The sequence below is a fragment of the Apaloderma vittatum genome, unplaced genomic scaffold (assembly GCF_000703405.1).
Source record: "Apaloderma vittatum isolate BGI_N311 unplaced genomic scaffold, ASM70340v1 scaffold3009, whole genome shotgun sequence".
NCBI classification, from domain to species: Eukaryota; Metazoa; Chordata; class Aves; order Trogoniformes; family Trogonidae; genus Apaloderma; species Apaloderma vittatum.
In genome coordinates this window covers 24,727-39,896 of record NW_009733341.1, presented here as the reverse complement: position 1 = coordinate 39,896, position 15,170 = coordinate 24,727, and the positions used below count along the sequence as shown (strand labels likewise).

Here is a 15,170-nt window from a genome sequence, read left to right as displayed (position 1 = left end):
CAGAGCATCTTTAAGGATGTCTCAGCTATTTTTATTGAGTTCCCATCGGTCCTTACTCTCTCTCTCTCTCTCTCTCTCCTGCTGTTCAGGTCTCCTTCTTCCTCTTGTTACTCAAAAGGGTTCTTTCACATCGTCAAAGAGAGTCCTTTGCTGGTTACCTCCCAATCATTTCTCTTGACCTGTAGAGATCTGTGTAGCACATGGAAAATATCTGAAGTTTGTAGAATGGTCAAGTTGGTGCTCGTTCACATATTCATGTTGCCATTACTTATTTGGTTGCTGTTATCTCTCAGGTAGTCAGAAAGTACGCTAGAGCGCTTGCACTAGTAACAGGTATATCGGGAGGAAAAAAAAGTAATCTGACTAAACTCAAGACTTTTCTTGGCAGTGGTCTAAAGAATATAGTGTGAATGCACCACTCTAAACAGTGGCACAAAACTATCTACTGTGAATCTCGGTGCCAGAAGAAGATCCCAGAGCTATCCCAAAGGGTTCACTAGGCTTCAGTAAGAAGGTGATAACAGCATGATGGAGGCCCATGTGTAGCAGCATGAAGCCATATGTGAGCTGCTGCTTCAGGTATGGGCAGGACAATTAGGCATCTCTTTCCAGTAGATGACCTGTTTATATGTTTAAAAAGGCATCCTTGTTAGTCTCTCTTTCCTGAAATAGTGGAGGGAGGCTACAAAAATTTACAATGGCACCTTACTCTATAGAGGTGGCATTCCCATGTGACATATCTGTCAGCATGATGAATCCAAAATTGGTAGCCTCATGGGAAAGTACAGGTGTGTTTTGCCAGGTTGCAGTGAAGGGAGGTCCTCAGAGCTCATTAATTCCTCCTGCAGCGCAGTCTGGGGCAGCTGGTGCCAACTGTGACTTTTCAGTTGTGTTTTTCATCATCGCGTGGTGGAGGAAAATATCTTTGTGAAGAAGCAGGTGGACTTCTAAACTGATGTGTCACTTGGGGGATAAACCTTCTGGGTGTACTTAGCCTTACTCTAATAAAAGGTCTTGGAAGGAGACAGACCTAAATCTCCTTGTCCTGATTGATTTTATTTGCTCAAGCTTGGCACCTAGCTTTTTTGAAGGTTTAGTGTTTCACAATGGACCTGTTTGTCCATAAAAAGCCTTCCAAACAGAGCTCCAAGAGAGAAGTTTGGAAACATGAAAAGGAACATCTTAAGCTTCTAGATTGTGCTTCATCAGAGCTCAGGAAGGTCTTTTACATCCCTGAAAAGAGGGGGTTTAGAAAGTTGTGTTCAACATCTGGCTTCTAAGTGAGCTGACAGTTGCTTTTGAACTGAGAGTGGGATGAACGTGTGGGATAGTCATTTGAAGGACTAAAAATCACTGATCTAAAAGTACTTGAAGCCATTTGATGTTACAGTATCCACATGCTTATTCAGTAACTCACCTTCTGTTCCCATCTCCTTGGAGGTCAATTTTCTAGAGCTTCTGTGAGTAGAAGAAAGCAGAGATGTGGAAGCTGTAATACCAATGCAAAAAAGTGCCAGCTTGCAGTTATACTCTCTTGTTTCTGCTGAGCAAAAACCCTCAAGACTCTTTAGGCAACAAACCTCAGAGGCTTCAGGGAGAGTAAGAAAAGTTACTTCTGTCACGTAAATGGGGAAAAATGCAGCAAAAAGCTAGCCGTGGTTTCTGTATGAGAGATTTAATTAAGATTATCACAGTTCAGTCTTTTCTGGAATGGAAAGTCCAGTATTTGAAATCTATAACCTGTGGCTTATGATGAAAACTGAAACTGAGAACCTTTGAAAGTTGTATGGCAGGGCACAAATTCATCACAAATTCACCTGGAGAAGAAAAAGTCAAACCATAAGTAGTGAAACAGTACTTAACAACGATGTATACAAATATTCTTGCAGCTGAGACTTGAGGCAGTCCTCAAGTAATTCTAAGAATTTTCAGTAATGCTTCTGTGAAGTATTCTTTTTCCTCCAATAACACTTTTTCAAATCCATTTCAGCTTGCAAATTGCATTCAGACACTTGATATACACTGAAAGTGAGATATCTGATTCATTATGTAGGTACTACAGAACTTTTAAGGAAGCTGTTTTTCTTTTCAGGAACTGGATACTTCAGAAGAGAAGAAGAGTGTGCTCATAGCGGCTCCAGGACCTACAGCAGCAAAAAGTGTTGTGGAATTTGCCAATTCTTCACCACCTCCCAAAAGAGCCCGGGAGGATAACAGTCTCGTGCCTCTTATCATTCCTGTGTCTGTGCCAGTGAGAAAAATTGACTTGCAGAGCCTTGGAAAGGAAAAGACTGAGGATGGAAAGCTCCAGAGAGGCCAAACAAATGATCGAGCAACTTGTGAACGCAAGCCTTCCGTGATAGTCACTCGGAGGCGATCTAATCGTAATACGAACATGGAAACCTCAAATCAGGTATGGATAGACTAAGAAACCAGAGCTGAGCCAAACCTATTAGAAGAGCATATGGATAACAGTTAGTTAAATCCATTAAAGTAGTTTGATCTCAAGGCTTGAACTTGGAAGGGCTGTAATCTGGGGGCTGTGGATTTTTTTTAATGGTAATATTGCCACGTATTTGGGCACCACTGGCTTTTCATGACCTACAGCTAATGCTAGTACAGCCAAGCAATGCCTCACTACAAAACAGTGAATAAAGCTGAAGGTCAATAACAGTAAAATAAATAGTCTATCTGAGTAAAGAGTGCTTTCTCCACATGTAATAATGAATTCTGAGTAATGCACATATCTCTGTACATGAATAAAATTCAAAGAAAATTTGTTCTCAGTGGATTGAAATCTCCTACTGAGGTTCTGAAGGTCAGTACTAGAGTGTTCACCTTCAGTGTGGTGCTGTTAAGTGGGCTTTTGAATTTGTTTTTAGTTCTCTTCTATTCAGAAATGCAATAGAGTGTTCAGATACCATAGAAATAGCAGGCATCTAAGGAGGTTTCTCTTCATTTAATGACTGACCATCTAAGATAATAATGTTAGGTTGTCTTCTGTTCTTTTACTGCTATTTGGTGTCACCGTGTATCTGTACCAGGGTTCTCCTATACTTTTGTGTCCTCATTTAAAACTACTATGAGGTTATTACCTTTCCAACCAAAGGCTGGACCAGATGTATTTGTAATTCTTGTATATAGCTTCATGAGCACTCGTAGCTACCTAATAGCACCCATTAAGTATGTAGTTTTTTTTTCTAATAGCATGAAGATGCTGTTCCAAAGGATGAAGCGGAGGGCTTTGCCCGAAAACCAAAGCAGCGGCCAAGACCTGAGCCACTCTTCATACCACCAAAAGCTGGCACCTTTATTGCACCACCTGTTTATTCTAACATTACTCCCTATCAGAGCCACTTACGGTCACCTGTCCGTCTGGCAGATCATCCTTCAGATAGGAACTTCGAACTACCTCCTTACACTCCTCCACCAATTCTTAGTCCAGTGAGAGAAGGCTCTGGGCTATATTTTAATGCTATCCTCTCTTCAAGTGGTCATTCAGTTCCACCTCCAATGACTCCTAAAAGCGCTCACAGAACCCTGCTTAGATCAAGTAAGTTCTGCTTCATCCTTCCTTCCTCTGATTAGGAATTGTGGGGTGGTAGGAGGAAGACTGTGACTTCAGGAGATGTGGTTATGTGAAACTGGGACTTCTTCGATAGCCTGAGGAGCTAGGATGGAGGAAATGAGATGTTGCTTCCACCTGGGCGTGCATGTTCAGATGCACTCACAAAGTAATCTGCAACACCCCCTACTGACGTCCTGAGGAATGGAAAAGCCCGTTCTTCTGTAATAGGTTGTCATCGTCTTGAACTGAGGGGACAGTAAATAGTTTTTACTAAGAAGTAGATGGTGACTGGAAGGTGAGTTCTTGGTCATCTTAAACTCTTTAGTGTATGGGTACCTGTTCTGAGAGATGACTAGCTCTTGTTAGATTTACAAGCTGTAGGAAGACTATATCTCAAATGTGAAGATGAGTTGTCTGAGCAGTTTGTTCTTTTCCTTGTAGATAGTTCAGAAGTTACCCCTCCTGTTCTTACGGTAGTGGGGGAAGCCACCCCAGTCAGCATTGAACCGTAAGTACCCCATCGACTCTTGGCTTGGTTGTAAATGTGCTTCCTTTCTTTCCTGCTGATCCCTGTACAGTCGATGTATCTCTTCAAAATATTAAAACTTTTCATACTGATGACACAAAAGATAAATTGGCTTGTCAAAAATTACTCCCTATTATAAATAAAGTTTTTTGGGGCAGACATGCCTTGTAATTGTGGTGATGTTAACTGTTTTCTCTTACTGCTCACCTGTCTCTGGGCTCAAGTACTATTGTCTAGCCAAAGGTGAACCTGCCCTGTTTTGTTGTATACAAACGCTTCTTTGTATGCTGCATGTTTCTTTTAGCACGGGGAAATAATGCTCCTTTAGAGGAAGGCCAGAACATAGTATGGAGAAACACAGTACGCTCTCACGTGGGCTGGTCAGATTGCAGGTTACCCCTGCGGTGTGTACAAGCCTCAGCGCAGCGCAACCGTGAACACGACTTTGCTCCCTCCTGGACTAGCTCAGCACTACAACCAGTTGCAAGCAGTGTGTGTGGCCTGAGCTAATGAAAGTCATTAGCCTCTTTAGCTGGTTGTGCTCTGGGAAAGCTCACAGCCAGCACTAGGACCTAGCACTAGGGCACAGAGTTTGGAGATATTGAAGCCAGAGTCAGGAGCTTAGACTTGGTGCCAGTCCTGCTAAACCTGAGCCGAGTAGCAAATGTGTCTGTGCAGCCTTTGCAACACTGACTCCGCAAGTGTTATCAGCACAAGTTCAGCGTTGTAGAACTACGTCAAGGTAGCTGCAATTCATTGATATACCTCGCTTAATGAACTCTTGCAAAATCTGACCGTGGAGATGCATGGCATGGAAACACCCATATGGCGTAAAAACACCCACGTGGCTCTGCATTGCTGACTCTGTGCCATCAGGAATCTCTGCTCTAAGTCTGCAGCGTACCCCGCAACATTTGAGATATTTAACTCAAACCATCCCCAAATAAATAACAGGCTTTCTCTTTTTCTTCCAAAACAGCTTTTATTTTAAAACTTGACTGGAGCGTTTGCTGTTGATTTTTTAAATTTTTATTTTATTTTTTATTGTTTTTCTTCCTCACTCCTTTTCCGTTCTGCCTTCCTGTTTCAAGCTGAGTTTTCTGCACTTTTGGCAGCAGGCTGTCCTGAGCAAATGTTGCGATTGTGAATGAACCCAGTTTATTCTTGTCACCTTTGCAATCCCTTCCAGGCTGAACCTATTCATGGAAATAAGCACATTTGGTGGTGTTTAAATCTGTTTTGAAAATGGCTTAATTTGTCTTTTTGTTGGTCAGTCATTTCATAATAATCCAGGGGAACGTCTACTTGAACAAATATTTTTTGTTTCCCACTCCCCCTCACGTCTTGAGGTTTGACCTCTCTATGGTGCAATTGTCTTTGGCAGTTGTGTCTGTTGGTTTAAATTCCTGAAGTTAATGACATAGAGTTAGCTACAATTTTTATTCATGTGTGAAAATACTTAAATATGTTGCTGAAAATTTCAAACTTTAGTAACAAGTTCATTTCCTGTTGCCAACGGGGAGTTGTGTGCAAAGAGTTGTCTTGCTGTCATCTTTGGTCTTAGTGAGCAGATGCTTGTGCAGGTAGACAGCTTTAATTTTTAACCAAGATAAATTAACAAACTTGTGTCATTCTGTGTTGTTAAAGTAATCAGTTTGCTGCTCTAAAGCTACTATGTGCAGTATTGTTGTGGTCACTTACACAGACACATCTTCTATACAGGAAATAAGGCAGGAAGCACTTTTTTCAAAAAAAGAGAAAATGCTGTATGACTTACTTGTCCCTGGACTTATTTTACACTGATTTTGTGTAGCTGCTGCTGTCTTTCTGCATGCTTTGCCAGCGAGTAAAAGATGTAGAGCAGTGACAAAGGACACCCCTGCTCTCACTGCTTGCTGGGATGTTGGTGCAGACGTCCAAGTGTGGTAGAGCAGTCTTTCAGTGGTGGTTCTGTGTGCATGAAGTGCTGTTTCCTAGTGCAGAGTCAAATCCCCGTGAATGGTTACTTGACCTAAAGCGAGTGTAGTGCTCTGTGGATTGCATGTTGTGAAAAATCTGCCCACTGATTCAGAATCTAAAAGTATGATTGGTGAAAGAATGGGATTTGGTTTTGATACAGAATCAGCAATACAGCTTTCATTGGTTTCTGTTTTTGGTTTCAGTTGTTAGAAATAGTTTCTAGAAGATACTAGCTTGTGTCAAGATCCTAAAGGACCAAACTTTGAGATTGATCCTGCTTTGAATGGGGAACTGGACCAGATAGTCTCCAGAAGTCCTTTTTCAATCTAAATGATGCTATCATTCAGCAGTTATGGCTAGCAAAATGTTAATACTAAATAAAACATGCTCACCTGTATTTATGCATGAGGAGCAAGCTTGCAGTAAGAGAAGTCTGTGAGACAGCCTTGCAAAAAGTGATAATTATTGAAAGCTGATAACTGCTCTTCAAGCAGTTATTAGGGAATCCTAATTTAAATAACAATTTCAACCATTGCTGATAAGACAGTGGACACTGGTAATGGATGTAAAACCTCTGACCTTTTGAGTCATGCTTCCTAAAGTGACCAACAACACTTGAAAGCTGTTCAAATTACACACAAGAACCTGCTGCATTTCAGTTTCTTTATAATTAGTGCTTCTAGCAGAGATGGAGGCTTCCTGGATATTGCAAAGGGGCCCAACTGTTACTTTTTGCCTTTTCTGCAGGCGAATAAATGTAGGAACTCGCTTCCAAGCAGAAATCCCATCACTCCAAGACAGATCTCTGGCAGCAATTGATGAACATAAAGCAGAGCTCGTGTGGCAGCCGTGGGGCGACCTGGAAACCAACAAAGTCACCCAAGAGAATGGTAAGAACGTGGAAGGCTGGTAAATAGGACTGAATTGTCACAGTTGTAGTAGCAGGGGTAACCACAATAATCTACTGCAGGCATAATTTAAAATCTCTCAGAACTGCCAGTCAAATGGCATGCTTGAACGGTCTTGAAAAAGTCTTAGGAGTAAAACTCGCTTATCAGGTTGTGGGGAGGCTGAGGGTAGGTTGATAGGATTGATTTTTCAATTGAGCTAAAATGGGACTTTTTGTTACTGGTCAGGCAAGGAGCAGCCTTTTGCTCCATGAAGCTTCCTTATCTTTGAATGCCATGTGCACTTAACTCTTCTGTATTTTCAAGGGATGTTCTAGATGTAATAGTACTTAGAAAAAATCAAGTTGTAGATGGAAGTTGAGATGAGGAAGCAAGAGCTGTGGCAGCAGATTTGGGGAGCTGTCTGCTGTTGGTACGTGTGGGTTTTGGCATGTATAAATCCTGAAGGGAAAAGGAAGTGGGCAGGCTTGGAAGAAATCTTTCTGAGGAGAGAGAGAAAAAAGGGTATTGTGGAGTGGAAATACAAAAGATAAGGAGGGGATTCCCCATGTGTTGCCTGGTCTAGTCGAGAGGTGGTGTCCCTGCCCATGACAGGGAGGTTGGACTAGATGATCTCTAAGGTCCCTTCCAGCCTAGGCCATTCTATGGTTCTATGATTCTACGATTCAGGAAATCTCTCGGGTGAAGGGAGATGGGAAAACACTATATTGAGGGAGAGATTTGCAAGAAGCTCCGTGTGTAAAATAAATAATAATGTGTGACTGTGCGGTCTGCTGAGTTCTTGTGTCCAAATCTGACGCAGATAAGTTTGCAAGGATGTTCAGCTTCTCCGAGAGTTTTACTGCTTCAGAAGAGCTAATTAATTATGCAAATCCTGCAGGAAACTCCCATTTTAATTTTATCTGAATTTTTTTGGTACCTCCGTGGAAATAGTGAAAAACCTGCTGGCTGCTGCCTGTTCAAGCATTTTTCCTGGAGGTGGAACCAACCAGGAGCTGGCGCTGCATTTCTTGCATGAAGCAAAGGGAGACATCCTGGTGAGTCTTCCCAACTTTTCACTTTGATGTGGTCAAAGATGTTAATGAAGGCCAGGTAAGCTGTTGTTCCTGAGAGGAGAGCCTTGCAAACTCCTTCCTATGCATCAGGCTCCCAGTGTGGAGCGTCCCTTGGACATCCCTGAAGCTGGTTCTGCCTGGTGTACAACGCCACATTCACTTAGGATCTTGCAGGTTTCCGACTTCGACATGTTTGGCTTTTTAACAAACAGACTGACAGTCTATCAGAGTGAGTGAGCTGAGACTGCTAAATGAATCTTAAATGTTGTCTTCCTGGGAAGATGACCATCTTGGAAAGAAAAATAAGAGGCTGGGCTGAAGCTGCAGTGTCTTGCTCCTCTTACCTTTGGCGAATCCATTTAACCTCTCTGTGCTTGTCTACAGAACGAATGTGCTGCTAATTTCCTATCAGTATTTTAAGATGTGATATGTTTTCATAAATGCCCTTTGACACCCCTGGGAGGTAATATCAAAGAGCAAAGCAGAGCATATGGCACAGAATTGTCATCCTTTTTATAGTTCTGTGATTGATTTAACCTGGCATAAATCAACCCTGTGGTCAGGAGAATCCCACCCTTGTCTGGCTGCTTGTTTCCAGTGCCCCGTAACATGCCAACACTGACGCTTGTGAGACTGTATTGACCTGCACTGGAGAACGAATAAGAAGTAATTTCTGCTGTGTGTATGTGTTAGGTTTCTGCTAAAGTTCCCAGAACCAGCCCACCTTTGTGAATGCTGTTGCTGGCATTAGAGAGGAGCAGGGCTGCCCCTGGCAGCAGGAACTCTCTGTTAAAATGATTTGAACTGCTAATGGAAGCATGACTCCATTCTCTGTTCCCCGCTGACTTTGAAAGCACTTCCAGTTTAAATGCAAAGTAAAAAGCAGCTTGAGAGGTTTGGGGTTTTTCTTGGTGAGGTTTTTGATGTTTGGGTTTGTTGTTGTTTTTTTTTTGGTGTGGAATCTTTCAGTCACATGGCTACTCTGTTTTATTTTGAAATACTGCTTAGTTAAGTGAGATAGGACCACAGTGACTTGGATGTTGAAGACAGGTGTCATATAGGGCAGCTTTTTTGGATATATGTAACTTAGGGCTTCAGTAAATGGGAGAAAAGTGCTGCATGATCTCTGTCCATGGAATTAACTCTCTCCCCGTACCGTGGTGGTTATGGGGGAAAGTGTTGATTTGCAGAGACATGAAGAGGTGCAGAGAGCTTACCGCTTGCCTCTGGTACCCAAGACTCAGCAGATAGTCAAGAATATGATTTTTAAAGTTGTCCCAGTGTTAAACTCTCCCAAATGTTATATGGTTCTTTTCAGTTAGCTTGCCAGAAAAGAGAGGATTAACAATCGCCTAATCTTTGTTTTAAATACCCCAAACGTTAAATTAATACTTTCATTTGTGTTTATCTTAGGGAGCTTTGACCAAACTGCTATTGAAGAGACCGGTACGATCGCCTTCACACCCTTTGGCAAATTATCACTACACAGGTTTGTTAACCAGAACAACTCTGTGCTGCCTGTCTGTTATAAAAGAATTTTTCTATCATTTTACGCTCTTTGGGGGAACTCTGTAACATCACAGTTAGAGAGACTGCTCTTCTCTCTGGTAAATGGAATGATGGCCAGGAATTTTATGTGTGCAAGTTATCACACTTACTGTGTAAGAAACACTGCATCTCTCAGATCACATTCGTGTGTGTTCTGGCTTCCTTTCTGGCATATGTGTGTGTTCTGGCTTCCTTTGTGGGAAAAAGGGAATGCTATCCCTTGCACTGAGCCACAGGGAATGCAGAAAGATAGCTCGTACTTACAAGAAAGGCAGTCGTAACCTCAGAACCACAGCCTCTCTGGCATGAATTTCCAGGGCGGAATTAGGAGAGGGGATTTTATATGGGAAGTTTTCAAGCTTGCTGAAGAAAGCTCAGACAACTGTTGATGCCTGTCAGCATTTCTACAGAATTTAAATGCTGTAAACTGTGTTCTTGTACCTAATCAGAAAAGTCAGCGGCGTGACACTACCTTCACTGATCTAGAGTGCCTGCCTGACAGACCTGATGTAACGTGGTAGAGAGACACCTAAGAGCTGGTGCCACAAAGCGCAGGAACTACATTTCTTCATTATTATACACTCCTACTATAATGATTGGGAAATACTACTGGAGTAATATCTGTAAGGCCGGAGGAGATTCCAAAATATGTTCATTATTAGAGACAAGGGTGCTAGGATAATAGGAATATTTGAGATGGAATAAATCTTCAAGTACAGTGGGTTGCTGCTGAAAGAAAAGATCCTGTTCTCCTGCCTCACCATTTCCTTCGTCTAAAATCTCGTGATTGGGCCACCACAAAGTGTGTCTGTTCACCTTGCTGTTTTGTTGGAAAACATCTTAGTTTGTCTAACGGGCTGGTTTTTGCAAGCTGAACTGAGTTACCCTCTGGTGGTGAGTACTAGAGGCAGCAATGAGAGGAGGGCTCAAGTGGAGTGGTATAGGTGAGGTGTTAACAGCAGTCTGCAGTTACAAAGTGGAGAGAGACTGCACCCTTGCATGTGTCCACTGGTCTTACTTAAGATGAGCATGAAGTATGTAGAAGAGTAAACATTTGAAATTGCAAGGATTTCCATTAAAATACTTCTTTTTTTTTTTTCCTACAGGATCAGACAGGTGGAAAGTTGCTGAAAAGAAACTTTTCAACAAAGGCATTGCAATCTACAAGAAAGACTTTTTCTTGGTCCAAAAGCTTGTAAGTTAACTTTTTCTGGTTTTTCATAATGACAGCAAGGATACATTCTTACATGTTTGTTTAGTACCAGGAGTTCAATCTTGATTTTTCTGAAACCAGTAATGAAGCATTAAGTCCTGCACTCAAAATTTCTCTGAAATCTTTCCTCATCCAGCACAGCATAAAATCTCACTAGAAAGCTACAACAATAGCGTTTGTTTTGCTGCCCTTGTTTAGCTGACCCTCATGCTTACTGCATCACTTCCATTAGTCCACACTGCATATATCACTTCAGCAGGGCGTTTTTATGGAGTGCTGGTAACGTTCCAGCCGTTTAAACAGCTTGCTTATAAAACTCAGTAGAAACACATCCTTGCCACTGATGAAAGGGACCAAAGAAGGATATGTGAATGGTGTATCCTTTAGGATCTCTCTTTCCAATTTTCTGTGACAACAATAGTAAAAATGATCACTCCCTTCTGTTTTCATGAGGTATGACACTTCATCGGGGGGTGACTCACTGAAGGTAGTGCAAAACCAGGAGCTCTATGCATATGTACAAATAATTTCCCAAAAGGCATTTAAGTTGCAAGCCCAGAAGCTAAGAATATATTCCAAAACTTATAGGAGAATCACTAGTGGAGAATATGTAGACAGTCACAAGTCTGTACTGTTAATTGTCTGCCACCATATGTGTATGAAATCACTGTGGCCAAAATGGGAAGGGGCTGCAAACCTTTCTTTCCATTTTTGGATCGGTATTCTGCTCTGATCTTCTCTGAAGTGCTGCTGGAAAACTAATCTCCCCCATAAAACTGAAAGGCTGCTCTCAAGCCTGACAGCTCAGCTGGAACATTTTAAAGGCTAAGAGGTGCATTAAGCTTACGAAGACGCCAGGTTCTGTCACGTTTACATTGACCAGCTTTTCTTTGGAAGTTGGTCCTGTAGTTCTCAGTAACAGTGGCAACAGGGGATAGGCTGGGGGCTGGGAGGATGCAGGCAAATATGACACAGAAATAATCACAGCTGTTGTGGTGGGATGGAGACTACTAAGGAAGGAAAAATACAAAGTATATTTACTGCACCTTTAGTAGTTATTTATAAGCCATCTTAAAATCATATAATACATTGGATTTTTATGTGTTTTTTTTTTAACACCAGATAAAAACGAAAACTGTAGCTCAGTGTGTAGAATTCTATTACACATACAAGAAACAGGTGAAAATTGGTCGGAATGGGACCTTGATCTTTGGGGACATTGATGTTGCTAATGAGAAATCTGTAAGAGATGAAGCTGAAGTTGATATCAAGGTAATTCCCTAAATTTTTCTCGCTTCTTTTGGGCTGTGGTGTGAAGTCTGATTTTGTGTGTCATCTGCTTTGCTGGTCAAATCAAAAGCAAAAACAGCCTGGCCAGTATGGAGGAATTCAGACTGACAAACTTGTGTCCTGTGTCACATGATGATGTTTACTTACAGATGTCAAAATTAACAGTTCTTTTATCTTCTGGTGAAGAGTTCCCATAGGTTTGCACGTGTTCTTCCTCCCAGAAGGGACATTTACAGTGAAGAGCAGGGGCATGTGGAGGAGGAGGAGGAGGAAGAGGAGGAGGAAGAGGAAGCAGAGGAAGGGTTGGCTAACAGAAGGAAGAGCACGGTTCCTCTCAAAGATGAACAGACACTACAGGATGGTGTAATAGTAAGTGCTGCATTGTACGTGTTGTGCTCTCCATGCCAACTTCACTCTGCAACTAGTTTAGAAAATGCCAGGAGGACAGTTCCAGGAGTAAAAAGTTTCCATCTCTGACTTCTTCCAGAGCAGGAGTCTGGGCTGAGGTCGCTTACAGTGTTACTGGCTACCAGTCTGTGCACTGTGGTGGGAGAACTGGGATAAGTGAGGGGGAAAAAAAGCCAATATAATTCTTTGTGGTTAGAGCATACGTAGGACCGTGATGAGAAATATCCTGAAAAATATCTTGAAGACTTTGTTGTTAAATAAGACTTTGTTCTGGAATAAATTGAAGCACAGGAGCTCAGCCATTGTTCTCCTTCTGGTGGTGGGTTTATGTTTCAGTTTGCCTTCCCTGTTCCCCTCTCCCCAAAGGCCAGTGATGCTGATATGAGGAGTCAAGAGGCAACTGGCACGGGCAGAATTGGAAGGAAGCCGCGGGAAACAACAGTGAAGCCTCGAAAGCCTATTCCTGCTCCAGTGCAGAGGAGGAGGCGAAAACAAAAGATAAAATCAGATGCTACCAGTAAAACTCAGAACACAGAAAATACGTTTCCATGTAAAAAATGTGGCAGGTAAGAGCAACTCCGCTTCCAGCAAGACTGACAGAGTTGCAGTAGGGCATCTTCTGTATAAGCTGATTCTCAGATGGTTTTCCCTTCACGACTGTTTAGGCCAGAGACACTGGGAATAATTTTAATGATTTATTATTCCACTAAGACTCACAGATTAGGAATTTTTATGTGGATTGATATTAAGATAGTACTAGGATAATCACCTGCTGTCACTTTTTTTTTTTCTACAAATAATGAGACGCCACCTGCACTTCAACTGTGCAGTACTTGGTGTTAAGCTGCACTTCGAAACAGCTGCTCTACTGCCCCACTGTAATGCCTGCATTTTTGTAGTTTCTATATATTTGCTAAATCACATATTAAGAACATGGTATAGACTTACTTACAAAGAGTGGCATAGAAATAAAAGACATTACATTGTTATAGTAGCAGATATTAGGCCAGTGGGTACACAGTTCTTCTGGCTAAACTTGCACTTGTCTTTTTGGTCTGTAAAATCTATCTTGATGATTCTTAGTAGTTTTTGTAGATTTGCTGTTGAGGGATTCAATGTCAAGAAAATTCGGTTCCCTACATAAGTTGCTTACTCTTGAAACAATAGTCTTGTAATACCAGTCGTTACCCATTTATTTAAAAAAGGCACCCAAGCCAGGCAATGGCAAGAAAATGCAATTTCCATCTAGTTATGTCACCGGGGGTCTTTGTGGCTGGGACTGAGCTGGCCCTGCCGGGGTGCCCTGTTGCTGTGCCCCTGGGAACACACGGCATTTCCAGGGGCAGCACTGTGAGAAGTCAGGTGGTTAGGATTTGGTCCAGGCTGCTGGCAAAGGAGAAGCAGACAAGAATTCTTCACAGTGTGTAAACTTTGTCTTGTGGCATTTGGTGCAAAATCCAAATAGTTAGTGTGAAAGATGGGAGGGATAGGTCATAGAAATGCAATGTCAGGAGGAAACAGCTCAAGTCTTTCCAGCTGCATGGACACAGCTCAGGAGTGGCACTGGGCCGTGGTTCATCTACACGTTTATTGTATTTGAAGCTGCTCAGGATCTCCTGCTGGCACACACTGAGTCACAAAGTCCACAGTTTGCTGCTGTGGATGCCCAATTGCAGTGGCAGCGTGAGCTCCTGTGCTGAAGCTCACAAGCTTCAGGCTGGGGCAGCAGAAGCCCTTTTGGAGACTTTGTGAAGGAGCCTTTCGGAGAGACCAGTGCTTAACGTACACACGTGCTTCCTTCCTCAGGGTGTTCTACAAGGTGAAGAGCCGCAGTGCTCACATGAAAAGCCATGCAGAGCAGGAAAAGAAGGCAGCAGCACTGAAGCAGCAAGAGAAAGAGGCAGCGGCGGCGGCAGCAGCCCACAGCCAGGCCCAGCAGGAGGAGAGCAGCGAGAGCGGGAGCAGCAGCAGCGGGAGCAGCAGCGTGAGCTCAGATGAAGATGGAGAAATATAGCAGCAGACCAGAAGTGGAGGGAGTGGCAAGGCTGGACCCAATCTCCCTCTTGGTGGTCTCACTACTTTGCTTGCACTTTTCGTACCTGAACCATCAGGTCTCGGTTTCAGTGCTGCCATTTCCTCTCGCCGCATGTTCTGCTCCACCGTGCCAGTACTGACCAAGCCGGAATGGTGGATGAAAAGATTTGTTTCAGCTTGGACATTGTTGGGGTTTTTTTAAACAAATAAGATTTCTATTCTATTTATAATGATAATCTGAGGTACATAATAGAACAATGTCACCTGCAGTGGAAGCAAGTTCTCTTTTGGGTCAGTCAGACCTTTCTTTTTTGCTTGTCAGGAATTGTGATAACAGGACTCTTGGATATAAAAGTTTCCAGACCAGAGCAAGAAAAGGGTGCTCTGCTCTGAGCTAAGTGTATCCAGTTACTGTGACACTGGTGATTTCTACATGTTTCCTTTCTGGCAGATTCTCCTTCCTGCCTTTCTGAGCGTTTATTCAGGCAGCCAGCAAGTTCTGTGGAAAGATAGTGTGCACTTTTGGCCTCCGCTTCAGAAAGAGAGAAAAGTGGGATGAGCGAAACACTCTTCTTCCTTTTGAGAGAAAGTTTTATTTTTCAAAAGGAAGCCTGAGGTTGTTTCTTTTATGTCATTAAGAATGCAGCGATAGATGTAAAAA

The 15,170-nt window shown here is 42.5% G+C and overlaps 1 protein-coding gene across 1 annotated transcript in view; it reads left to right on the top strand.

Moving 5' to 3' along the window:
- The window catches only part of ELMSAN1 (ELM2 and Myb/SANT-like domain containing 1), a 20,266-nt gene extending 5,777 nt beyond the window's left edge, over positions 1 to 14,489 (top strand). Inside the window, exons 2-12 of the mRNA XM_009875834.1 lie at positions 2,093 to 2,413; positions 3,208 to 3,553; positions 4,010 to 4,076; positions 6,801 to 6,943; positions 7,895 to 7,998; positions 9,430 to 9,505; positions 10,671 to 10,759; positions 11,900 to 12,049; positions 12,254 to 12,436; positions 12,842 to 13,041; positions 14,282 to 14,489. Coding sequence (XP_009874136.1) covers positions 2,093 to 2,413; positions 3,208 to 3,553; positions 4,010 to 4,076; positions 6,801 to 6,943; positions 7,895 to 7,998; positions 9,430 to 9,505; positions 10,671 to 10,759; positions 11,900 to 12,049; positions 12,254 to 12,436; positions 12,842 to 13,041; positions 14,282 to 14,489 — 1,887 coding nt within the window. The remainder of the gene's footprint in view (positions 1 to 2,092; positions 2,414 to 3,207; positions 3,554 to 4,009; positions 4,077 to 6,800; positions 6,944 to 7,894; positions 7,999 to 9,429; positions 9,506 to 10,670; positions 10,760 to 11,899; positions 12,050 to 12,253; positions 12,437 to 12,841; positions 13,042 to 14,281) is intronic.
- Positions 14,490 to 15,170: the final 681 nt, after the last annotated feature.